The sequence below is a fragment of the Coloeus monedula genome (assembly GCF_965178545.1).
Source record: "Coloeus monedula genome assembly, chromosome: 2".
Taxonomy (NCBI): domain Eukaryota; kingdom Metazoa; phylum Chordata; class Aves; order Passeriformes; family Corvidae; genus Coloeus; species Coloeus monedula.
Window position 1 is genome coordinate 16,593,461 of NC_138782.1, and position 26,065 is coordinate 16,619,525.

At 44.1% G+C, this 26,065-nt stretch overlaps 2 protein-coding genes across 11 annotated transcripts in view; one reads left to right on the forward strand and one right to left on the reverse strand.

The window, feature by feature from the left end:
- The window catches only part of COQ8A (coenzyme Q8A), a 43,031-nt gene extending 39,183 nt beyond the window's left edge, over positions 1-3,848 (forward strand). The window contains exons 12-15 of the mRNA XM_082302507.1: positions 569-676; positions 1,113-1,178; positions 1,901-1,987; positions 2,461-3,848. Of these exons, the coding sequence (XP_082158633.1) occupies positions 569-676; positions 1,113-1,178; positions 1,901-1,987; positions 2,461-2,754 (555 nt within the window). The 3' untranslated portion in view covers positions 2,755-3,848. The remainder of the gene's footprint in view (positions 1-568; positions 677-1,112; positions 1,179-1,900; positions 1,988-2,460) is intronic.
- A 3,007-nt stretch (positions 3,849-6,855) lies between these two features.
- CDC42BPA (CDC42 binding protein kinase alpha) overlaps positions 6,856-26,065 on the reverse strand; it is a gene marked incomplete at its 3' end in the record, with an annotated part of 184,112 nt that continues 164,902 nt past the window's right edge. For 5 of the 10 annotated variants that reach the window (XM_082303112.1, XM_082303111.1, XM_082303108.1 and 2 more), the window contains 5 exons: positions 24,909-25,026; positions 18,650-18,835; positions 13,767-13,884; positions 12,874-13,031; positions 10,274-11,708 (listed from right to left, as the gene is read on the reverse strand). In XM_082303112.1, the coding sequence (XP_082159238.1) occupies positions 11,577-11,708; positions 12,874-13,031; positions 13,767-13,884; positions 18,650-18,835; positions 24,909-25,026 (712 nt within the window). Of the gene's footprint in view, positions 10,147-10,273; positions 11,709-12,873; positions 13,032-13,766; positions 13,885-18,649; positions 18,836-24,908; positions 25,027-26,065 lie in introns of those variants that run through there. The other 5 variants (XM_082303110.1, XM_082303109.1, XM_082303113.1 and 2 more) reach the window with 4 other exon arrangements.

Below are 26,065 nucleotides of genomic sequence, written 5' to 3' on the forward strand. Positions count from 1 at the left end.
CTTGGCTGTGATGTTCCACTCAGCTTTGCAGAAGCTGGAGAGGGGCAGAGTGTGGCTGGCAGTTCTGCTGAACAGGCTCCAGCTTAGTAATTCTCACAGAAAAGTTCTGCTGGAGTATGGAATTCAGCAGGGGTTCTTTAGGGACTGGTACTCTTGCTTCTCTGTGCCTGTTGGTCCCGAGGTGTGGCTCTGCTGCTCCTCCTTCATGCTGGGTCAGTGCTGAGCCCACAGAAGGGGTACTTGGTGGGTCTGTGTATCATGCAAGATTCCCATTCTTGCAGCCACCCCATGTGTAGTCAAGGCTGGGAAGTTAAAAGGCAGAACCAAAATGCAGTTGGATGAGCACTGGAGCATCTGTGCCATCTGCTAAGGATGTCCCATGGCAGGTGTGGGCTGGGAGGTGCTGAGAGGTGCTCCTTTACCTCTGCAGGAGTTTGGCAGCATAGAGAGATGGTTCCTGCTGGTGTGGTGATGTGTTCCCTGTTTGCTGATGCCTGCTCTAAGTTACAGGTGTTAGTAGGGCTTGCTGCCCTCCTGACTTGTTTCTTGTCTCTCCTTGTTCTGGAAGATCTGTCACAACATCCTGGTGCTGTGTCTGCGGGAGCTGTTTGAGTTCCGGTACATGCAGACTGACCCCAACTGGTCAAACTTCTTCTATGACCCTCAGCTGCACAAGGTAAGCCCAAGCAGCCACTGCTCTGCCTATACAAACATTGGTGTTCACCAGATTTTCATTATTCCCCACTCCCAGAGTTTAATGAGCCCTTACTGAGGTTCTCTCAGATTCCTGTCCTTGAGGCATGGGCAGATAGCACAGGGAAACCTCCCTTTGCCACTTGCCCTCACTAGGGCTCGGTAGGAGAGCAGGGCTGCTGTAACCATGGCCCTGGGTCAGTCACAGCTACTTCCTTAGCCTCAGGGTCTGTGCTGAAGGTGGTCAGTGGGAAGCTGCAGCTGGCAGACTGGGAATAAACGAGTGAGGAGCAGTTGGGATGCAGAGAAGAGCTCTGGGAAAGCCAGCTGAGCTTCCTGAAGACATCAGGAGCATTCTTAAGATCACGTTCTACCAGAACGGTTGACTCTGTAATACAGATGGGTTTGTCCATTCCCAGGTGGCCCTGCTGGACTTCGGAGCAACGCGAGGGTTTGATGAGAAGTTCACAGACGTCTACATAGAGGTGAGGACTTGCACTGTGTCCTAGAGAGCTGCACTTGATTTTCAAATACTCTTAGCTGTTATCACTTTGTACCCAAATACACTTTGGGTGTGGAGGGAAGCAGGGCTGGAGGCAAGAGAGCGATCTCTGTTCCTGTTTCATCCCTTGCCATGGCTGTCTACCCATGTGCTGCAAGCTGCTGCCTCTCTGAGTTGGGATGTTCACAAAAGTGAACTGCAGTGTTGCTTGCTGCTGGGGGGCTCGGGCAGCAGGGTGTTATCAGAGCACCCAGAATTCTGTGGGTTTTACATGAAGGTATGCAGACATTGCTTGTTCCCTGCCTCTTCCAGAGATTTCTAGCTTTTCCACAGACAGATAAACTGATGTGAAGTCAAACGTTTGTGATCACCATGTTCTGCATGTGGTAACTGGGCTGCCAGGGCCAGCAGCTGCCACCTAAAGCTGCTCACAGTTGGCTCTGCTGTTTCTTTGGGAGAGGAGCTATTGGTGAAGCTTTTTTGCTGTCCCTTACATTCTCTGGGCCATGTGTTGGAAAGAGCTGTATCTTTTTGCCAGTGGCTCTTAACCTGCCCAGCATGCAGGCCCCTGAAGAGAGGACAGAGGCAAGGAAGTGAGCAGGTGGGTGGTGTTGCCAGGTGCTCCTGTGGCCTGTGCAGCTGTCCTGTGCTCAAAGTGTTGTTCGCTGATCTCTTGGCTCTCCTGAAAGTATTCCTCCTCCTCAGGTAATCAAGGCAGCTGCTGACATGGACAGAGAGAGAGTGCTGAAGAAGTCCATTGAAATGAAATTCCTCACTGGCTATGAAATCAAGGTATGGAGCAGAAGGGTCTGATTTTGGTGCTGGCCACAGATAAGGTGGTTGCGGGTCTGTGAACTTCCCCAGATTTCTTGATGTGGTAAAAGTGCCAGTCCAAAAGCCCTGTTGATAAGGATGAGGGAGGAGGGTAAAAAAGCTTTTGGCTTTTGTTCTCACTTCCTTTTGGGAGCAGGAGGAGTAATGAGGAGGCCCCAAAACCACTGTCCTTCCTTCTCTCCCCCTGCAAGACCCTGTGGGTGATGACAATTCCTGAAATTTCATGGCTGGGAATATGGTCTTCTGGAAGGCTTAGTTGCTCAAAACTGTATGAACTAAATGTTCCTCAGTCATGCTGGGGGCTGGAGGTTCCCTTGGTCATGGACAGGGCTATTTCTCCTGAGCTGCTGCTGTTAGCACTAGCATTTCTTTTCCTTCCTGGTGCTTGTCATGGTTAGTGATGTTACTTATCCCTCTTTCCTTTTGGGCAGGAAATGGAAGATGCCCACTTAAATGCTGTCCTCATCTTGGGAGAGGCTTTTGCATCTGAGGAGCCTTTTGATTTTGGCAACCAAAGCACCACTGAAAAGATCCATGGTTTAATCCCAATCATGCTGAAGCATCGGCTCATCCCCCCACCAGAGGAGACCTACTCTCTTCATCGGAAGATGGGGGGCTCTTTCCTGATCTGCACCAAACTGAAGGCCAAAATTCCCTGCAAAAACATGTTCCAAGAGGCATATAGCAAATACTGGAGCAGTAGGGGTAAGAAGCCAGAGGAGTAGTAAGAATGAACTTGCCTTGTTCTGAGGGCCCAGTTCAGCTGAGCCTTGCAGAGAGCGTTCTAAGCCTCCCCTGCATTGCTCCCCAGCTCTCCATCCTCTTGCGATGCAGCAGCCCCTTGCTCTGGAAGCCAAGTGGGCATTCCACGAGGACAAAGCTGCTCTTTCCTGCTGTGTCTGTCCCACCTGGACTGCCAGCACAGCCCGCAGCTTGCAGGAAACTCCTGAGTGCTTCTGTGCTGCTTCAAGGCACCAGCTGACAACCTTGAATCCATTTCTAACATTGTGATGGTGGCTGCATATTGAGAGCATTTTGTAACAAGAAGGGGCAGGAGGATGAGAGCAGAATTTAATATTGAAATCTATTTGTAATTCTCCACAAATTGTTTTTTAAAAACCTTCCCTCTTTCAAGCTGAGGTGGAATTCAAGTAGTTTTCATACTGTGAATTTATAGAATGAAATACCAAGGTGTTCCCTACCACAGACACATCCAGCACCTCCCCCATGTTTTTGCAAGTCAAGTGGTGGCAGTCTGAGAACCCTCCTGGATTTTACTGACATTGATTTAATGCAAGGGGCGTGTGTGTAAGTAGAAGTTTTATGCTTTCTGCTTCTTTTTGGCTTGCAAGCTAAACATAGGAAGTATTTTAAAAGTCCGAGAATTGAGTGCCAGTCTCTTAAACACACACAGATATACACACTGTCACAACCCATCTCAGTTCTGGGAGTCAAATATGTAATCAGCAGAGCTATACCTGAGCACAAATAGTGGGATTCTGCACTGTCTGGTAGGTCTCAGCTTTCCTGAGGGTGAGTTAGATAAGCTACAACTCTGACACCGACTGCTTGCTGGACTCCTGACTAAGACCCTCGTCTGTGTGTTTCTCTGTAAGGCAGAACTTGCAGCAAGGCAGACAAACATCTCCTGTCTCTGGTGAGCAGCTCCAGCTCCGGCTGAAATGTCACACAGTTCAAACCAGATGCACAGTTTTAAACTCTTGGAGTCAAGCTAGGAAATTGACTTTTGTAGGTTTTTGTACAAAGCCTGTCCCTGTACGACTTACTGATGTCAATAAAAAAGTGCTTGTGCGGTGGGCCTGCTGCCTGTGGCTGTGTCATCTTCTGGTGTGGGAACACACACTCAAGTGAGCAGTGTCCTGTTCTGGGGCATAAACAGCAGCTGAGCAGAAGCAGCAGCTCCCAGGTCTCCTCTTGCTGCATTTGCTCAAGGAATTGCTACTGCCCTTGCCAGGCCAGCCACCTGTGGCCTGTTGATGCCTCCATCATTGCAGCTGTGGCACTAGTGCTGGCTGTGATGGTGACACATTTACCAGGAGCCAGGACATCAGCCTCAACACTTGACAACACTGTCTTGCCATGAAAATCCCTGGTAATTTACTTGTTTTCTAATCTTCCTTTGTTTCAATTGCTCTGTTAGCAGTCTCCTGAACACAAGTCTTTTTGCCTTTCCTCCACTTGTGAAGAAAGCTGTTGGGAGTTGAGGCTTACCTGGAGCTCATAAGGCAGGTGTCCTTTTCTGGCAAGGGCCAGGTATTTACCAGCAGGTCCTACTCAATTAACAGAGCCCAGGAAGGCCCAGGTTGTCTGATCTTACACTTCAGCATGTGTGCAATCCTGACAGCTGACACTACCCGAGCGAAAGAACCAGGTAAGTGAATAAATGGTCTCTCTCAGAAGGCACCTCTGAGAAACAGGGAAACAGGGTATAGTATTATCTTTATTCCAAAGCCATAAACATGTAAGCCACTTCATTTAAGACTTTGTTGAACAAGATGCAGTGCAGTTAATTCAAAATGCTGGTCAGCTTATTCTTAACCTTTTGAGAAGAGTTAACTCTGCTGTTCAGTGAAGTAATAGTTTTGCATCAAGCAGTTTATCAGTATACGAAGAGTAACTCTCCTTGTTTTGAGTTCTGCTAGACACTGTTTAGTTTTTCTCCTTTGGATATAGACCTTGCAGCTGTAAAAACAGCAGAGTTGTTTGAGCTGTTAAATGCTTATGTTAAAGTTTAAAAATAAAGTATAAGAAGCTGGCAAAGGAATTAGACTAGGTGAGCTTCAGAGCAGATTTTCTGCAACTGAAGATTCAAGGCCAGCATGCTCAGAGAACTTGCAAAGGCAGCAGAATAAGCTGGAGCACTACAGTTCACTTTTCCAGTAAGCACTCATTCACATGAGCCCAGATCTTGTGTATACCATGCTGGGGCAAGAGTGCTCAACTCCTAGCAAACATTCCCCTTCCCAAGAGTGTTTAGGAATAACATCCAGCTGAACAGTGGAGTTGTTTTGCATTTGCAAGAGGGTAGCAACCTAGGGAAGCTGAGATGTTGCTTTATTAGGAGAGCTAATTAGAGCTCTCAGTCCCTAATTCTCCTGGCCTTTTGTGTATGCTCTAAAAGCATTAATAATGGCTGTAGCTTTGTCCAGAGAGATTTGTGACAGGAGGAATTGCATGTCAGAGGAACAGCCGTGCAGAAAATGTGAGCTGGAACCTCTGGCTCAGAGAAGTTGTGACAATGTACAGTGAGCAGAACACTTGATCTGTGCCAGCCACTGCATTTGCTTGTACACTTGCTGCTTGAGGATGTGACTCTTTCTGTCCTGCAGGAAGCTTCTATGTTCTAGAAAAATCTCATGTGAAAACATTTCTTTGCACAGGGCAAGCTGGAGGTTAAAGCTGCTGCCTGGTGACAATGATTTTCCATTCTAAAGGACCAAGATTCAGGCTACCTCTGGTAGCAGTGATTTTCCTACCTCCTTTCTTTAGTCAACCTGGCTGCTGCATTAAAACAGAAAATGAATGCTGAGGAGCTGAACAGGAGTGGAACATGCAGTTCAGTTTCTGCTTTTCTAATGCCCAGATCCCTTACACCACAAGGCCCATTTCCCAAGACCTTCACAGCTGTGCAACTGGCCCCCTGGGAAATCCAAAATAAAGCACTGATTGAAAAGTCAGAGCACAGGAACCAGGGTCTGTCCCAGAGCTACAGCAGCTGCCTGAAGGGGATGAGCCATGGGCTTAAATCCACATGAATTGGAGTGAAGGGCTGAGAAAGTAATCATTTTGAGTGAAGGAGAGGGACAGGAGCAAGACAGACAAAGGCCTTGAAAGAAATGGGAATCATGGTGCCTGTTCCTGGAGGGGATTGCTGGTAGGCTTTGGTGATGGAAGAATACCTAGGCTGGCACTGCTGGCAGGGTGGGATGAGTAACAGCACAGTCCTGTATTCCTGCTGCAGGGGGGTGACTGAAGCAGATACCAAAGCAGAACTTACCCAGAATTGCTAAGGTTGGAAAAGACCTCTAAGATCATCAGAACCAACCCTCAGCCCAGCACCACCTTTTTCACCACTAAACCACATCCTTAAGTGCCATATCCACACATCCTTTGAACACTTCCATGGATGGTGACTCTGCCACTTCCCTGTGCAGCCCGTTCCCATATTTCACATGCCTTCCTGTGAAGAAATTTTCCCTAATATCTGATCTAAACTTCCCAAGGCACAGTGAGGCCATTTCCAACATTACACCAACAGGGGAATGAATGAAGAGGAAGATGTACCAACACTCTTTAGTACAGGGAAAATTCCAGGCTGACTTGTGAGGAACTGGTAGATTATAGGAAAGGGTCAGGGCACACGCAAAACTTCACAGGTATTCTGAGATTTACTTAAAAGTGTATGAAGGTCAGTGTGATGTTGGTAGCTCAGAACTAACCAACAATCCAGCCTCTAGCACTAGGACAGCTGAAACGTTTGAAGTGTAACTACAAATGAAGGAGGAACATCAAAAGCACTGACCATAACTCTTTACCTATTTCTTAGGTCAATCACAGCACAGGTGACCTAAGGAAAAGGTCACAAAAACTGTAGTTCAATATAGCAAAGTATCCAGTGCCTTTGTATTTTCAAAAGGAGCTGTTAAAGGGAAAAAGATTTTCTCACGTATTCCTTTTCTTCTCACTGTGCACTTGTGCAGATGTGTTAGAACCAGTGTGTTGTATCTTCAAGAGCACCATCAATCCCCTTTCCATTTCCTCCTCAAAGCTTAAGGTGGGGAGGTGGGAAAAAAAGACAGAACATCTGCATTTCTAACAGTTCCCTGTTTTATTGCAGTACATCAAAGGAGGTTAATATTAAGTGTGTTACCAACATAAAATATTGGTGGTAAGTCATTTTTACATTGTTGACTGTTCCACCTTAAATATTTCTGTGCAAAAGAATCTACATCATTGTTCTGTAGCAGAGAATCTCTTACAATGTCCCCTACAACATTGAGGGCATTAAACAAAAGAGTGAGAAGAGGCAAAAAGCAGAATCTTTCCCCCACACGCACACTTGTCAGCTTTTATACTCTAAAACAAAAAAGTGATTACATCTATGCCATGCAAAACTGTACAATAATATTACAATGAAAAACCTAAAAAACATATTTTAAAAATAAATGATATGAAACTGTCATACATAAAAAGGCAGGTATAGCAACACTGGTTTGTTTGTGGATTTCTTCCCTGTAGATGTGACTTTCTTAAATGGAGAATGAAACTAGGTTGTACTGAGCTGCGGCTGGAATGAGAGGAGTTGGAATTCAGACTGGAAAGCCTGCAGCAGAGCGGCTTCTGGGGATGTTTATCTGTATAAAGTGTGAGCACAAAGTGCACAGAAGGGTGCATTTTGTGTTAGTGCAGAAAAGTTGTCCCACTTCCTCCATGGAACGGGCTCGTATTAACAAAAGAACCCACAGCAGGAATTGCTACGTGCCACTTCGATTCTCAGACTAAGGCTCAGGAGCTGTGGGTACTTGCACTGCAGTAAGTTTTACCCTTAATGCATTCATGTAAAATTAAACAGCATTCACAAAATGGAAAAGAAACCCTTTTTCCACCCAAGAGCATGTTTGTCCTATCATTCAGGGTCTGGCCATGCAATACAACATGGGGCCAGAATCTGCTTCTGCATTAATAATCCAACTGTTCTGTTTGGAAAGGCTGACACACACTATGAACCAGTTAGGTGCAGTTGAACTACATTCCTATAAATAAACAATGCTTTTTGGACTTTTTTGGTATGGCAAGACCCTTAACTTCCCTCTGCCATATACCTGAGAATAACACACCTGGGTTGTAACTCATCAGAATCAAATCAAGGAGAGAACATTCCTGACTCAGTTTTGAAACTCACTTAAATGGGCAAAATGCACATTCTTAACAAGCCACAGCAACTAAGGGAGGGGAAAAGAAGCAATTACTTCACCACAGCCTCAGGAATGCTTTTTTGAAACCACCAGCTGTCTTCTACAGGCCAAAGGCAAGAGAGAAGAGAGTACTGTAACGCTGCTTTTGGGTTTATGAAATGTGGGAGGAAGCCACATACTTGTGTGTGCACATGTGCAGGGGAAAACTATTTACCAAACCTATTCCATCCTATAACCTGGAATCCTTAGTAGCTGCCTGAATCTGTTCAGATCCTTGTTGCCATTAGAAGAGAAAAAAAAAAAAAGGCAAAACCTCAACAACCCATCTGTTTAAGCACTGTCAAAAATGCAAACACCTTCAGTCTCAGCCAAAAGGAAAAAAAATCAGCTAGATACACATCCTGTGTACAGAGAACATGTGCCACAGTCAGGAATTCAGTGGGAGATTTTAAGCTCCCAGAACAAAACACAGCCCTCGACCTGTGAAGTTGAAGCAGTGCTACAGTGCAAAGGAGCAAACATCAAACCTCAGGAGACAATTGCCTTGGAGATACCAGTCAAGAGTCTTACAGTTCAAATGACCAAGTTACTTTTCCTAGCCCAATGAGCCTTTAGAAAGCTCAGCTGCAGTATGCATACCAACAAAGAGAGATGAGTGTGGTTTCAAATTGAGTCTGTAACCAAATGGTCCCCAAATATATAAAACTATTGAAGTCCTAGGAGAATTTTTCTCTTTTCAAGTAAGTGATGTGGCCATTTGCTTTTCAACTGAGAGAACAGTTGCTGTTTCTCTTTTGAACAGACATGTATAAAAATGCACAGGACCAAACTAATGCTTAAGTAAATCCTAGCAGAGACTGCTGAGGCTCAGACATTGTAGTGTACAAACAGCGTAGGCCTGTGGAGCTCTCATCCTCTGAGCTTAGTGTTGTAACACAGCTCTGCCTGAAAATGCCAGGGGTTGGTATCAATAGATTGCAGGCACTGGAACCGAGTAAACACAGGGGTTTACTCAATTTAATTGTTTGCTGTGTTGTGGCTCTTTGGGTTCCATTTTCAGATAGAGCTTTAGCACAACTGCGAACAAAAAAGTCCATGGGAAAAGATCCTGTGACCCTCTCTCAGGGGACTGCCATGCAGGCTGCTCTGTCTTCAATGACTGCTCTTTACATGCCTTCTCTCAACATCAAAATAAGATTATTGTTTAAATACAACATACAGTAAATACAAAACTAGTCTGCAAAGGCTTTGAAAAGTGTGTGGACATGCTTCACCAAAACAAGGGAATTGTGGGGAAAAAGCAGTGGCTATACTTGAAGCAATATGCAGCCTTTAAAAAGAAGCTGATGTGGAATTTCAGTAATGCCAATAACACCCTTCCTATCTGTCCTTCGGAAATACATAAACTTTTCTGGGAGGAATTACTTTCAGATGCTTTGCTGTTTGCTAAAGCTTTTAATTTCAAATGCCAGGCTTGCAAAGTAGTAGGTTTGAGGTGAAAACAAACAACACAACCAGCTTGCTACTCTGAAATACCCAAAAAGGAGAGAGACAGGCATTTGATATGATGGTTTCTACAATAATTTCTTGAATTCCTGTCCCAAAGTAACATTGAATGAGCTTAAACTTGGATAAGCCTCTTGATTCAGCGTGAAAGAGAAATCTTACCTAGGAGACCCAGCATGATTAAATGGATTAGATGATCTGTGTCTTGTTCCCTATGTCACATTTAGATCATACCTGGAAATTACTGTACATGCTTTGAACTTACCTATAACTTCTATTAGGGAAGACAGAAACTGCAAAACCCCAAACACCTCTGTGTGGGTGAAACTCTACAACTGCTGACTGCAAGAATACAGAATGGTTTAATGAGAGCCGTAACAAGTTTCTGAAACCCACAAACCCCAACATTCTAAATACAAAAAGCCCTTGTGTGTTTGAGTATGGTCATAGTATGAAGTCAGCAACAATACTACTGGGAAGAGAGGCTCGTCCCGAATGAAAAGCACATCTACCTTGCTAACTAAAGAGAAGAGACATCTTCCTCTTACCATACATTGGTGCACCAGTTTTTCACTTTACTCTGTCGACTGGGTGACCACCTCAGCTTTGTATTGATTTTTCCAACTTCAGTGGGTTCTGCTTTCCACTGCAATGCTTCCTGCCCTCCAACCTGCCCTGCTTTTGGAACCAAACAGCAGGTGAACACACAGAAACAACTGCAAATTGCACAAACCCACAGCACAGGTAGGGGGCAGAGGAAAACCAACCTTGCCAGTGCAGCAGTTGTGGGTCACTGGGCATCTTTGACTACCACAGTGTGAACAGTGTGAGGTCAGTCTTCAAGGTTCTTCATTGCTACAGTGAAAGCAAAGCCAGCCAGGGCCAGCTTTGGGCTAAGGGCACTCGTTTGGCTGATGTGTATTAGCAACCAGTATTTGGTAATGACACTAAGAGTTTGCTGCTTAGGGATGGTCAAGGAGATGTGGAAGGCTGCTCCCTTCTGAGTTAAACCTGCTCAAAGGCTGACCCAGGGAAACAGTTTTCCTGCTGAATCCAGCTGCATTGAATTCCCTTGCTGCCTGAAGGACCTCTCCTGTAGCTGCTGCAAGGCTCCAGCTCACAGGTGGCACACACGGAACCAGGGCAGCCGCCAGGCTGACCAGTGCCCATGGCTGCTGGGACAGGGCCTTGCTGCCAACTGCTGTCATTTTTGAAAAGGATGGGGACTATGAGGAAAGTAGGAATTACAGCTTCAGTTCTGCTACGGCCAGGAGGAGAGAAGTGTTGTGAGAGCACTGCAGGGGCTGTGCCGGCAGTGCAGCGAGCGCTGCGCACACGGAATCTCTGTCCTGCGGGAGGTTTTAGCCAGGCCTCCGAGTCTGTAAATCACCGAGCATGAAAACAGGGACAACACAAATTTTAAATTAAAGGCTCTCTTAAATAAGCATCCATCTTCTGCTGCATACACAATGCTTTTTTTCTTTGAATATATACATACGTATTTTACTCTAACATCTGCGTATTTATTTAAACTCTGTACTGTAGTAAAATATGCATCATTTTAATCAATAAGGATTTGCTGGCAACAATCAGATTGACATTCAAACGTGGTGGCTGAAAGCTTTTATGTGCCTCTGACATACTGATCATTCCCCATGGAGGGGAAGGGGGTCTCTGTGCTACTTTTGTACAGTACAATGAGCTATTGTATGAAAACAAAATCCCTCTGAAGTTTCTCTTGTTGATACTGGTCTGGTCTACTTATGTTACCTTTTGGGAAGTGGGAGTGGGATAAATATGTCTTTAAAAATGAAGCAGCTGTAACCACAAAAATGAAACCAATACTAATACAAATCTACAGCATCTGATATTTACCAACACCCTAGTTTTGCTCATTTGCTGCTGTCAGATCTGGGGAGGTGAGGCAGTGCCGAACGGTGCTGAAGACAACCAGCTTTTACCTTCCTCTGTACCCCACTCCCAGATCGTTTTCAGACAGGGAATGGGGAGGGTTAGGAGGATGAAGGTGAGAACTGGAGCAAGTGAAGGGGACAGCCATGGGGACAGCAAGCTGATGTGATGCCAAATCTGAATGCTGAAGCAGTTCATGAGTCCCAACTCACGTGGTCAGAGCTCTCCAGGGAGAGGCTCTTGGTCTTGTGAGGAGAAACCGGGCTAGGAGGGCTGCTGAGGTTGGAGCTGTTTGATGCCGTCGAGTGTCTTGGAGAGTCAGAGTCCTGCAGCCCAGGGACACACAAGAACACCAGTAAGTGACAGGATAGCAAGTCTGAGGGTGACTGAGAGTGTCTCAGCAACAGTGGCTGCATTCAAGGGCCTCTGAATTTTGCTTGTGTCCAAAAATACTGAGGGATCTTTTTTGCACACAACTTCCAGGGAGACGTGAGATTAAGTGGTCAGGTCACTCTGCTTTCAGCAGGCATAAGTGATACTGACGTAAGGACACAGCACCAGTGGGATTCTGGCAGTCTGTGTGTTGCCAAGGGCTGCTTGGCCAGCAGAGTGTGTAGCTTCAGGCTGCCTGTGAAGCTGCAACAGCTCCTGCCTTTTCACAGACCATCACTGAGATGCTCTTGCACTAAAATGAGAAATCTTTGTGGCTTCATCACAGCTCCCTCTTCTATGCCAACCCCAGGGTATCAATTCAAAGCATCCTGTTGAGTTATTGCAGTTTGATCTTACAGAGTACAGCAGGATGCAACTCTGAGTCTGAATCTGGGCCCACAGCTGCCTTCCAGCTTCAACTGGCAGGACATATCCAGTACCACGAAAAGTCTGTGTGATCTCTCATTTTCACACTCTTTGGTAAGAAAATGGGTTGGGCAAGTTTTGCAGGCCAGCTTCAGATTGAAGCCTCCCATGTGAAACATTCTTGGCTGAAGGGACTGAGTTTAGGACTGGGCAGGATTTCAGTCCGATCATAGTGACAGTCTCGACTGCACAGAATAAAAATCATTAAATCCAGTTCCTGCTCTAAATGAAATTATAATTCTTAAACTACCTTGTTAACTTCTGAGTACAAAACGTCTCCTGTGAAATGGTTGCTAAGATAGCTTATGAATCTTTGCACATAAAGGTCAAAAGGAATATCAGCACTTCAAGCTGTGGTATGTCACTATCAAGCTGTTACTATACTGGGCCAGAATTTGGGGGAGCATCACTTCCCACACATCTCCAGGTAAGGAGTGCAGAGAGTTCTCTCTGCATCTTAAATACCAGGACCAGAGCTGACACTTTGACCGAAGTCTTCTGCAGCCTGAAATACAGGAAATCCATCTCTCCACTGTCAACGACTCCCCAGCTTGTAGCCAAACCCATGGCAGGACTGAACTGCCTCATCTGTATCAACACCCTTAAGGTTCCTCCTCTTCTGCTGTCACTCACCTCTCGCTCGTAGTCCCTTGTGGGTGCATCGCTGCCCTGGTCCAGGCCCCCCGAGGACAGGGACCCGTCGGAGGGCGATGCCATGGGCTGGCGCTTTGCTCCGTAGCTCCCTCCCGAGAATTCCCTCCGCAAAGCGCTGCCGTTCTGTGCAGATGATCCTGCAACACCCAAGGAATCGAACTGTTACAGACCCCACTCAACCCACTAGGAACTTGTTTAGGTGTTTCTCTGGCTAGTTCTGCTTTCCTGCAGTGTGTCCCAAAGTCCCAAGCTCATGGCTTGCAGGCTATGTGGGCTTTTATCTTGTCTGCTGCAATTGTTCCTGTGGATTCTCCAGTCCCTCCCTTGGCACGCCAGCATTGGAACACTTCACCCAGCACAGCCACAGCGTTCCCGACAAAGGTGGCAGTTGTAGAAACAGCTGTGGGGGCTGCATAATTCCAGTGGCCTCTTTTCAATGCAATGCCACTCTTCCATTCCAGCAGCCAGTTTCCTATTGCTTTATCTTCACACTGGCAGCAAGAGAGGCATCAAGAGCTACACACAGCTCAGCGACAAAATTAATAACCATGGAGCTTATGAACAACTTGTCACTGATTTAAAATACTTGAGCAGGACCAAAGCAGCCCCAGGGCTAAGAATGCAATTTGAATTCTAACACCAATTTTAAAAACTTGACAAATTACAAATGCAGAACTCTCAAAAGCACTACCTGCTTATTCCCATGCTCCTTTGAAAGCAGGACTAAAATACTCTGCTGACCCTTGGCAGCAATGCAGTCAGCCATCACTCTGGAAAATCCTTATCCAGCATGGACAGAGGCAGCTGCAGGCAGCCCTTTCCCTGAAAGACTTGTGCACAGCCCCCAAAGCAACACAGCTCTGTTTGCTTACGTGCTGCTAACCCGCTGCTCGCGCTCATGGATCGTCCTGGCTCCGTGCGGGACTTTGTGATCGACGGGATGCTGACGGAGCCGCTGAACACCGTCCGGCTCTCCTGGGGCCGAAGGTTCTGAAATGCACACACACACACGACACATTCACTTATCCACTGCTGGCTCAACCTTGCATTCTGTGGAGCGAGGCCCCAAAACACATTAAAGCCCCGACCTTACCAGAGCCGAGTATCTGGGCAGCAAGTCAGCAAAAATTGCAAAATAATATTCTGCAGTTTAGTGCAGAGACTGGCAGCACACGCAACGCGGCAGTGAAGTGCTGAATTACATGGACATGTGCAGGCAACTGAAAGAATACATCTAGTAATTCCAGAATTTCCCTGAAAGGATGGTTTGCAAGCCTAATTAAGCTGCTGTAGATATACTCAAGTTACACTGCCTTCTTTCTGAACACAAGCTTCCAAGGATCTCATTAAATTTCTCTTTGATGCCATCATTTGTGCCATGATTGTGTAAGTGGTTACAATAACCAGGTTAATCCCTAAGGCTTGCAGAGTTATGAACAGATAGTGGATCAATCTGTACAGCAATTACTTATGAAATTCCAAAGGTGTTAACAGCATCCCTCCAAACCTACACCAGCTGAGCCAAAGTGAGAAGCAGCCTCCTGTTTCCAGCCTGCACAAGGAGGAGGACCAGAGCACATGCCACTGTTTTTCTACGTATTTTGATTATTGCTCCTGTTTTGAATCCTGAGAGTTCCAGAGGGATTTTCCAAATTAATCACTTACTGGACTGAAGTGGTCCTTTACTGAGGAGATAAACCACAATTTCCCTACTTGGATATGGCAGTTCCTCAAACATAACTTGTCTTTGAAAGAAGGGGAAAGAGTACTTTGAAGTGAGTTCTGGGAGATTTTATTTCTGCTTCTGTTAACCTACAGCTGACCTTAGGGGAAAAGACTTCTCAGATTATTTAGCCCCTCTCTCTGTATATGAGCTGGCTTCCTAGCCCAGAGGGACTTGCCCATGTGTGTCATTTCAGCTCTGGCTAAATATGAGACCTCGTCCTGCTCATCAATAGAGCAAGATTTGCACTATTAAGTCAATACCATTAACTGGAATTAGGTTCAGGGAACCTTCATAGATGCACAATGTGAATGAACTGCAGAGAGCTCTAAGAATTACTCCCTTTACTCTTTACAGACCCCCCCTCTGCAATAACTGTTTGTTTCCTCCTGTTTATATGTAATTATTTCCCCATCCTCATTCTGAGATGAAGTAGCCACATGTAAAACAATAGTTGCAATTGCAGTGCTTCTTTAAACGAGGGGGTTATGAAAAGTTCAGACCAGAACAAAGATTCCACCCCCACGAGGATATTCTCAGAGGCCCTCGGTACTACCCATGCCTCTATCTGTATTTTAAAATGGGTAATTAAATTGAGGCTTTGTAAGGAACAGATTTTACACAGGTCAGACTTTGTCAGGTAGATTTTACCAACCTGCTGCCAAATCCAGTCTTTCAATGATCCTTAGAATCATTGCTCTGACAGACTCCTTTGATCTTACAGTCAACCCTTGGGCTTTTCATTCTCCCAGGGTGCCAGAAATGGCTGATTTTTAACGTGCAGCAAATAAGAATTAAAATCTCTCCTCTGTTCCCAGATGTCTCACAAACACCAGCAAAAGAGAATCAGACCTTACCAATGAAAAGCCCTTTTTCATTCTCCCTTCTTCCACTGTTGCACTATGAGGATTTATACCTAAAGGCTTAAGAAAGTCTCTTAAATTATTTGTGGGATTCTACTGCTGTCTCTTGCTTAGCTTCCCCTCTGCTTTTTTTTTTTTGTTTCTAAATGTGAATAACCGACCTACTTTGTAGTACAAAATACTGAGTTCCTGCTTCCTCACCATGCAATAAAGTGAGATGCAGAGTTTGAGCATCCTGGCTGTACCTAAACTGTGGAGGCTCACTCCCCATACGATACACAAAGGAACTGAGGGGCTGAGGGATAAGTTACTGCTGTGTCTTGAGAAAGAAAGGAAAGCCAAGTGCAGCACCACGTGTGCACTGGGGTTAGTACACTGGGGTTGCAAGGCTGGTATAAACCTAGAGTGGATCATTCTGCAAAGAGAACAATTATGTTTAATGATAAGGTGATTAACCTCCTTCATAGTGACTGAGCAGACAACATACAGACATCAGGGGAAGGAGGGAATGGGTGGGTGCACAAAAAAAGATTCATTTGTTTTAATAGTGTGTTCTAGAGATGATTATTTTTCATTATCTCAGTTTGCAACGTCCATGTAATTCCTCGTAGAAAGTCTCTCCACAAAGCAAATCTTTCATTGTTCTTTGTTCTAAAAATAAAATAAGCACATGCCAGAGATGCTGGCATTTTGGACCAAACCTCCTGGAAGTGGTGTGCACATGATGCAGGAAGGGGATTCAAAGGAAAATAAACGGTGGTTATTAGCGGTAGTTATGAAGCAGCACAATGCAGCAGGTTAAAAACACAAAAAACAAAAGGAAACCTGAGCTTGCTTTACTTAGAGAGACAAAAACCCCTCATTTCAAGCAACAATTGAAATCCTAGCAGGAAAATTCATCCCCACTGCTGAACCAAATGGAGAAAGGTGAGAGAAGAGGCGGGGGGGAATGAGCAACAGACAAGCTGCTGCTGAGCAAAGTGAATCACTGTGAAATGGGGTGAGAGGCCCAGCATAGTTCGGTGCCTCCCATTCCAGCGGGAGAGTGGAGCTGTGGGTTACGTAGGTGCAATCACTGCCAGTGTTACAGAGCCGCTGCTCCCGCTCCAGCTGCTCCCTGGGCACCTTCTCTGGCACTGGGATGAGGGACAGGGTCTGACTGGACAGGTACAGCACCCACAGGAACTGCTCTGCCTCTGTTCCTCTGTCCACTGCGCTGCTTGTTCTTGTTTCGGGGTTTGTTTTAAAGTAGTGCTCTGTTCATCACACTATAAACCTCAGCATTTAACTCTTCCATGAAATAATACAACAGACTCTAAAAGCCTACTTTAACAGGTCATTTTTCAACTTCCCTATGGATTCCATGCTGTCCTGGTTCCAATATCCAATCCTACCTGGGACCATGGCACTCTTCTTACACTAAAATCTCCAAACACAAAGGGAGGATGGACAGACATGAAACCGAACTCACAGCCTGGCTTTCCTTACAGCTTCCAGCACCTCTACCCTCAAGCCAAAAAGGAGACAAACACTTTTCTTCATACAAGACTAAGCCTCTAGTGCTCTAAGAAGCTAACAGGGGCAGGATCTCGACCCTCCAGGTCGCCCACTTCACTTTTCTTCCTCTAATTTAGGCTAGGAGGCTGCAACATTAGGGTGAAGGATGCTCCTAAAGAAAAAAACTGGAAGTTAATAGTCTGAAACACCAGGGGTCATTCCTTACTGATCCCAGGGAGACTACTCACATGAGAAAGGGAGGGTAGAGGGAGGGTCACAGTCCGGTGATACATTGCTGCATATTAAACACAGACAATTTTATAGTACAGTTGGATTAAAATAACCCTGTAAAAACCAGAACTCAAATACAGCTTCAGTGACCCTATAATGACCCTCTAGGAGAGAAACAGCTTTCAATTCAACTGAACAGTTTTGGGGGTTTTTTTGCATTTCAGCAGAGCATTCCTCTTGTGTTTAATGGCTGTGACAACCGGGACCTCACAGCAGTGACACATAACCATGCACATAACCAGTCAAAGCTCAGCTGTGCAGATTGGTTTTGGAGCCATATGGAGGAGCTCTATTTTCCTCCTGCGTTTTTAAATCCTGTCTAGTGTTGGATGCAGGTATGTTTCCAAAACCTTCCCAGCAACAGGGATCCAGCATGGCAGCCCAGAGGCACTCAAAGCAGCCTGGCAGTGAAGGTTTGCCATAAGGGGTGTCCAAGGGCCACAGAAACCAAGAGCAATGTTCCCATGAGAGCAATGGGCACGGCCTGGACCCACACAAACTCTGAGCAAACAACAGCATCACACACATCTACCTACAGGTTATTCCTGATTATCTGTGAGCCTGTCGCAGGCAGAACTGCAGGCCCCAGCACAGCACACAGCTGAGATGCACAGCAGGTACCTGTGTGCCTGCTTCATTTTGGTTTGTGTTTCTGTAGGACACAGCACCCCCAGGCAGGCAGACCTGCATGCACAATGCAAGAAAAAAAGGAAAGACTACTTCCATCTCTCCAATTTACAGTGCAACTGGAAGGATGCCTACAGAACAGTATCCTGCCTCAGCCTCTGCCTGTAACTATCAGGGTTAAGAGGATCTACATCACCAAGCTGCCACCATCTTTCATTTTTATCTTGTTTCTAACATATTCTAACTTCACGTACTTACTTCAACCTAGAAACTGCCCGAGGCACTACGCGTGTCTCTCCCTCTGTGTACAGTACTGTGCACACATTCTCTCATTCCACATGAATTCATCATAAACAGCTTGAAAGTGTGGTCCAGCAAAGATCCAGAACCTCTTCCTAATTCAACCTGGTATGCAGTACTCTGACTGCTGGAGGATGAACACTGTGGAAGAGAGAACTTATCATTCAAAATTCCCCCAGCCTTCCTGATGATTAAAAATGTTATTTTCATAGCAAAACGTTCAACTCAGTCATTATAAACTTTTCTTTTTTTTTAGGCCATGAAGTGTCTGTTTCTTGGCATGTCAGAGCTGTGGGAAGACCCCAGCTGATAGCAGAAAGTAAATTGTCTGGGACAAAAGAAAGTGGAGGGGTGAAGGAACAGCTTACAAGGGGTTTTCTCCCACGTTAATAGCCAGGCAAAAGGAAAACCACACAGTGTTAGTAGAGTGAACACCTGACTCAGCCGTTCATACCCTCAGAGTGATAAAGTCTGGAGTACCGAGGACAGAGCGTGGAGGCGGGGAAAATGCAGGGTTTATGGAATCGTGAGAGAGGAATTTTTCAGCTGAATTAACAGTCATGTGGTAGATGTGCTCAAAGTTGCTCGGAGAGGAGATCAGACGGGAGTGATGATGAGGGAATTGATAAGGGGAACGCTGCTATCAAAGACAACAGAGAGAGAAAGCAATGAAGGATGGTTGTACAGGTTACATCGGCACCAGCAGTTCCACAAGCGCAGTCAAACACAGAGCAGGGACAGCAGACAGCAAACCCTGCAGGCTGTCAGCACACAGGGTCTGACACTGCCACCCCCAGTCCTCTGAGCACCTTCCTGACACAGACTCTGACGGGCCTGCTGCCCTTGCTGTTGCTAAAACATTAGAAACAAATAAAACTTTTAACTCATTGGGAATAGATTCTAATATTTATTATTTTTTGATATTTCAAAGAGCACCACAGTTGTAAAAGGTGCTTTACAGACAGTTGAGAAGCATCAGTTCCCTGCCTTGAGGAGCTTACAATCTAAAATAGACATAACACAAACAAAGGAAGGTGAACACAGGTGAGGTGGTGTGGGGAGAAGAAAAGATGAGCATACACAGCAGTTAGAGATCGTTAAGAGATTTCCTTCTGTTATTCATGCATTTTAGAGATTCCATTAAAATTATCACCCATACAACAAACACAGAGTATTTCCAACAGGAGGGAATGGTCTTTCGACAGGGTGGGGACACAGGCTGTGTGGGAAGGTGAAGGGGTTAGTGCCAGACAGGTGACTAAGGCCCATGTCCTGCTCCACACTGGCTTAATCCTGACAGTGTCGAGGGGACCTGGCACTGCCATCCCTGTGCCACAGAAGATTAGGCCCTCCCTCAGCACACAAAATGTGAAAGCACTGGGAAATTCCAATGTTTTTAACAGGTCAGCTGAGCAGCACGCTCCCAAACCGTGATGTAAAGAAGGAGAGGGGAGAAATAACCCTGCAAACTAAACAGGAACAGTTTCTCAATTCATCTCTACAGAATGGGCTGACACAAGTGCTCTTAAAATTTAAAGTCATCTACATCCAGATTTAATGGAAGAGTGTTTCAAGGCTCCATCTCCCTCCCTGTGCCATCTGTACATGCTCAGCCAGACTGCACTGGGCTGGTTTCCTATGGACACCAGCAAATCAGAACACCTTTTCTCCTTTCTAAGTTCCTCTTCCCCTCGTCCAACTGATTTCATCTCCTTAAAACAGGTATTTCTGAGTAACATTAGAAATGTTAGGACTTAAAAAATAAAATATGGTAAAAATATAGCTTACCCCTCCACTAAACCTAAGGCACTACTTTTTGTATGTGGAACGTATTAAAGTCTGGAAGAACATTAAGTCACATCCCAATACATATTATATCAAACATTATTGTTACTGTTTTCTTCATTTCAGCTGGTAAAATCCAACTTTTTTTTTTTTTTTAAAATACATGGTTATTATGAGGCTTTGCCTGTTAACCAAAACATCAATTACCACATTATGGCATATAAGACTTAATATACATTAAATTGTTCTTAGTAACTTTAGCAGCATCTAAATATCAGTACAAGAAGCCACCATTCCAAAATGGTCCAGGACAGCAGACTTTGCCGAGTTATCTGCTCACAACAGAGAACGTGGCAGCAAAGTCAGCTACGTTCCTAAAAGCCAATAAGGGAGATATGGCAGTGTCTAAAACCACAAGCTAAAAAGCAGAGGGTAGGCCAGCTGCAGATCATGAAAATATTTAGCCAGCATTCATGAATGTGAGAAAGCCACGATATGGCAACATTTAAAAAATGATACTCCATGGCACCTTCTCCATGGACTCCACCATTAGATGCATGCATGGGGTTCCCATTTTCTTTAAAGAATACCAAATATAGATAAGTATTCATTTACTCTAAAAGTTTCTCAATTGAAACAAGCAAAGCTTCACACATCATCTAGAATGGAAGTAGAATGGCTCATGTATAATGAGGTCAAACTGAAGCATAATGTTCAAATATAATGGCAGTCAAGACCAGCTTTTGTATATAAAAATACTCAGGCATGCAGAATATGAAAGCAAAATCAATCCTGTACATCTGATGTACACAGAGAGGTGGTCTGTGCTGCAGTAAGTGCAGTTCCAGATTTCAGATCTTCACTACAAAGGAGCATCCACGATAAAGTGGCTTCAAGGGACAAGAGGGCAGAAGGGAGGCCAGACTGTACGGCCAGGTTAATTGGTGACAGGCTGCTAGGGAAGAAAAACATGTAAACAAATAAGTTTGGGGATACACTAACAGGAACGATTCTAAATTGTACAAAACAAGACAATGACCCAGATCCACAGCAATAAAACACAAATATGTACTGATTACTGCTCTGCTAACAGGAAACAACAGCTTCTGGTTTCTGACGTGTTGCAGCCCACCAACTTGTGTCCCAAAGCCAGAGCGGGAGTGCTCACCATGAAGAAAAGAAGGATGCAAATTTACAGTTGCCTGAAACCCCCTAAATCTGATCTCTCTCTAAGCCTTAGGCATGGTTCTGCCCAAACACCAGGGCTCTACTGAAGTCAAGGGTGTCTGTTCACAGAGGGAACAATGTGGGATTAGGCCAATAGACTGCAACTTCCCACAAACACATCAGAGTGTCTGGCGCATACCAGGAAAACTGGGAAACACTGGAAAACAGCACACAGAGAAAGCATCTTTCCCCCTCGTGTGGCTGCACCAGCAAGGGCAAACACACAGGCAGATATGTTGTACACAAGCAGGCACCTGATATAACACATCAAATAGAGCGAAAGAGTTTAAAACACTCCCTTTATTCTGGTTACAACACAAATTGAACTCTCTAAAGCTGCTCTTTTAGAAGACATCATTAAAACAGAGGTGGGCAGAGAGCAGGCAGGTTCTGCATCCACCAGGCCAGGGCTTAGGGCAGCACGAGTGCAGGTCCCCTCCTGCCAACAGACACAGCCCAGCCCACCTAGCAAGGGCAATCACTACCAGTTCTGACTCTGCCTCTCTCAATTCTTGGCATTTCCCCTGAAAAAGGCAGTGGAGCTGCAGAGAAGAGTTTTGTTCAGATTCACATTGCATCTATGAAGTGAATATGTGTATATTAATGAATAAATATAAATACATCCATATACATAAAATTGTCATTTGCTTCATAAAGTTCACCCATGTGTGCTAGGTAAAAGCTGGGCTGAGCTGGCTGTTTAGCTTGTGACAATCTCATTCAACACATAGATTAAAATATCTCTTCTCTACTAAAACCTACTTACCCTAAGGACCCTTTTACCCACACAGCACTATACTGACTCCAGTGAAAGCTCATGGTGGTGAAAAATTTCTATTGGTAGATCCAGCCAAATTTGAAGGTGCTCAAATAAACCAGAAGAAACTGTAAATAAAAAGGCCCACTCCACTCTTTCATGCACTTTCTGCATTCCAGTATCCCATAAAAAATGTAGCTGTACCACCTAAAATAGCTGGATGAAGAGAATTTGAGCAGACATTAGCCTTGCACTGCTTGCTACCCCCAGCCACAGCCCTCTTTAAATGCAAAAATGTATTTTACCATTTGCTTCCACAAACAAGAACAGGCATTCCAAAAGTAAAGTGCTACAATCTTTCCCATAGTTGGTTAAAAATAAATACCTTCTCTTATGAACCATGCTAATCTATTAAAAAAATACAAAGAAGATGTCCCAGCTGCAAAATCAGGACACATGCTAAGCAGCACGGAAATCCCCCAGCTTTTCACCTTTTTGGAATAAGGTAAGAAACTGGTGAAGTAATTCCATGTTCTGGAAGAGGAACCACCATACACATGAACTGTACACAGGGTTGGATGATTATTCTTTACCTTGTGTACTGATTCTCCAGGAAACATTCTCTGTTTCCATGACCTCTTCTGATACTGATTTTCTTTCCAATAAAACATTAGACTCAATACATAACCCCAAATGTCCACACAACTCTTTTTCTTCTATTTTTGTGCCTGATAAACAAAGTTCTTAGTCTGGAATGGATTAAATGAAAACTCAGTCCAGGCAAATACATTACAGGAAGCTGCTGGAAAAGAAAAAGGTGCCTGGACTGAAGTAGCTCTTGACAGAACATTTATTTCCTGATTTCAAGTTACATTTTCAAATTCACACATTTTCAAGTCCCGTGCTTGATGCAATTTTGTACCAATTAAGTTAGGAATACAAATACAACATGACATTGCAAGGAACTGATGGAAAAATACACAACAAATTTGCTTTGTCTGCAGTGACATCTCCCAGCATTAAGACTGACACTCACTTGCAAAAAGGAGGTTTTAGTAATAACTTCTGAAAAAGAAGCTGCAGCAGTGGAACAAGTGCAGTAATCAGTTATATATCGTACATATTTTCTAATTCTTCTCACCACTTTTAAGTGTTGAAAGTGAATAATGAATTTTTTTCAAAACTCCCTATTGACTGGTAATAGCACAGTACCAGTCCTAACTTAAAACAGGACCTTTGAGCTAATACAAGGCAAGTGCAATAAGAATGGATTCAAAGCTGAAAGCCATTGAGAGATGACACCGCTGAGGAAATGATGCAGAAAATCCCCTCCTATAGATAGAATCATTCCTTGTTTTACACTTGTCAGATGTGGGGCTTGATTAAGAGTCCTTGCAGCTTTTGATTGCTACGAACTTTCAACTACTGACGGTGTGACACAGGACGACTTCTGCTCTACCTATAGAGGTAGCAGATTATTTTCTCTGCTTGAGAAGAGCCACAAATATTTTAAAGAACTTACCAGAAATGGAGAAATGAAGAAAGGTTCTGATCTACAACCTGCCCTGAAGCAAATGATCATTCTTTGTCTAACATTAGACACATGCAGTCTTGTACGCAGGTAAGATAAACACTACCTGCCAACATCTCTTGGATTTGTCATGTGTTTTCTAGACACAGCTCCTTCATTATGTGCTCATTTATAAAAATACACACATACAGTACTGGTTTTTTCTCATTACACTGAATATATTTGTTATTGAGAGCCTTCTCAGAGTGTGCCTAATATGAGCTTTAAAATAAATCAAAGTGCAGACTTTACAGCCAAGTGTAACATGAAAGTACCATTTGCTGCAAAAGTGAGGTAAAATGAGTATCCAAAGATCAGAGATTATGCTCCTAAACTCCCAAACTAGTGCAACTGCATGGTGCACTTTATTTTTCCAGTCTTACTGTTGTTTCCTCTGCACTTTTCAGCATCAGAAAATCCCAATTTCAGCATCTACTTCCTACTTTATGCACAAACTCCAAGTAGAAATGATGATCATTTTAGACAGCAGTTCTGTGCTAATGCCTGAGTCTTATGCTGGAACAAATTTCATCCGTTTTTATCATAACATCTCATCTTTCTTACAGTGCTAATTAGCATCTTCTGAATCACATCTGTGTCACTGTGGACGTGTTTAGAAAACCATACAGAACACATGAACACACAAAAGATGCTCAAGGTAGCTTGAAGCAAGCAGTCTGGTACTTCCTTATGAGCAAAGTATTAATTAGTCTTACGCTCATAATAGATTTCAGTAACTTCCAAATGAATATATTTTCTACATGAGGTTTTATGGAAATGAACATGTGCTATTACCTGTTTCCTTTTTCCGTTTTTCAACTTAAAAGGTTAGATTTTATGCAAGAAGTTCTGTTTCACTGAGACTACTTAATTCAGAGAGAACAGGAAAAATAGCACATTTGGCATGGAAAGAAATTCAGGCAACACACATTATTGCATTGCTACAGGAAAACAGGCTGTAAAGAGATAGGCTAAGTTGGTGCTAAAGATTGGAGGAGAAAAAAAGGAATTGAACTACAGTTCACAGAGAAAGGAATTTCTCTTTCCATACCCACAAAGAGCACAGGCTCAAATCAACAAAATTTTGCCCCTTCATATGGGTCATAAAAATTATCATCAACACTGTGAGGCCAACCTGTCTTAAAACTCCAGAGGCAGTAGGCACTTCTCCTCCTCCTCCACTCAATGCCTGTCAACCTCCTTGTTTAAATGTTATTACATACAGCAGATCATGTTCAGCTCCATTTCCCTTGATACATTGTTCCTGATATGAAATACATCACTGGTCATACATTAAAACCATGCTTGTTTTTCTCTCACTTATTTGCAGCCTCTGCAGCAGTCAGTCACTCTCACATGTCCTGTTGTACTTACCATTGGGAGGTCTTTGAGAATCTGTATGCCATCTCCTGGACCCATATGTGCTATGTGGTTAAAATTAGTTGGGTTAGAAATTAACTTATTTCTCATTTCGGGATCACGTAGCATCTCCCTGGAAGAGAAGATACTTTGTTTAGGGATTTCCTTTGACGTGAGGATGGGCATTTATAAAACACGTACAGCTTTGATTATCAGCTATTTTAAAATGGAAATTAGCCAGCCTTTTCCAACCTAAACAATTCCATGATTCTATGACTATTTAACACGTTAACAGTGACAAACCCCTGCTGTCAGTACTGGTGTGAAGAAGCTTCCAGCTTGAAGAGAGGGCAAGGGGCCAGGATAAAAGAATGCTGTTTACAGACTAACAGCCCATGTCCAGTAGTTACCAACATTCAGAGAATGAGCTGATAAAAAGCTCTGTAAGATGAGTAGAAGCCAAACTTACTTGTGATATATTACAAAGTGGAGATGAAAATGAGGTATAAAATATGAAAATAGAATTAAAATAATACTGCAGTACCTTTCTCAGTCTGTGGTCAGAATTAAAAGCTCTTCAAAATGGCATGGATGCATTTCAGAACTCAGAATAAATAAAATTTTAAAGAGACCAAACATCATTCAACTCAGAAAAGGCAAGGACAAGAAACGGAATTTTATCTCCACTGCATACAGATGTTACTTTCCTTAGAGCGAAAAAGAAAGACAAGCTGGGAGCCAACCAATGGTGCAAGATGTTGGAAATTAGAAAAGCCAAGTACTCAGTTCTTGCAGTGTGGCTTAGCACAGTAGCAGGACACTTCTAGTGAGTGAGAGCAAATGGTCAATAACATCCTCTGCAAGTAGCACAGACCTGTTTTTGTTGCCATTTAGGAAAGTACTTGTAACCTGCTAAACACTCCTATTAGGAATACACCCTGAAGTTCTATGCCCCCTGAAGAGGTGAGCTTTGTGAGCTTTACAGAAACTTTATGTAGTTAAATCTACAAATCAAAGATGCAGATGTCCTGGAATACTGCTGAGAGTAAAACCTCCTTCAGAAAGAAAGCAAAGCCAGAGTCTGAGAGTAATTAATCCATATGCATAGTTAGCAGTGTAATCTTCTTTTGCAGAGTGTTTATTAGAGATCTTTATATATACACAGTGTATGT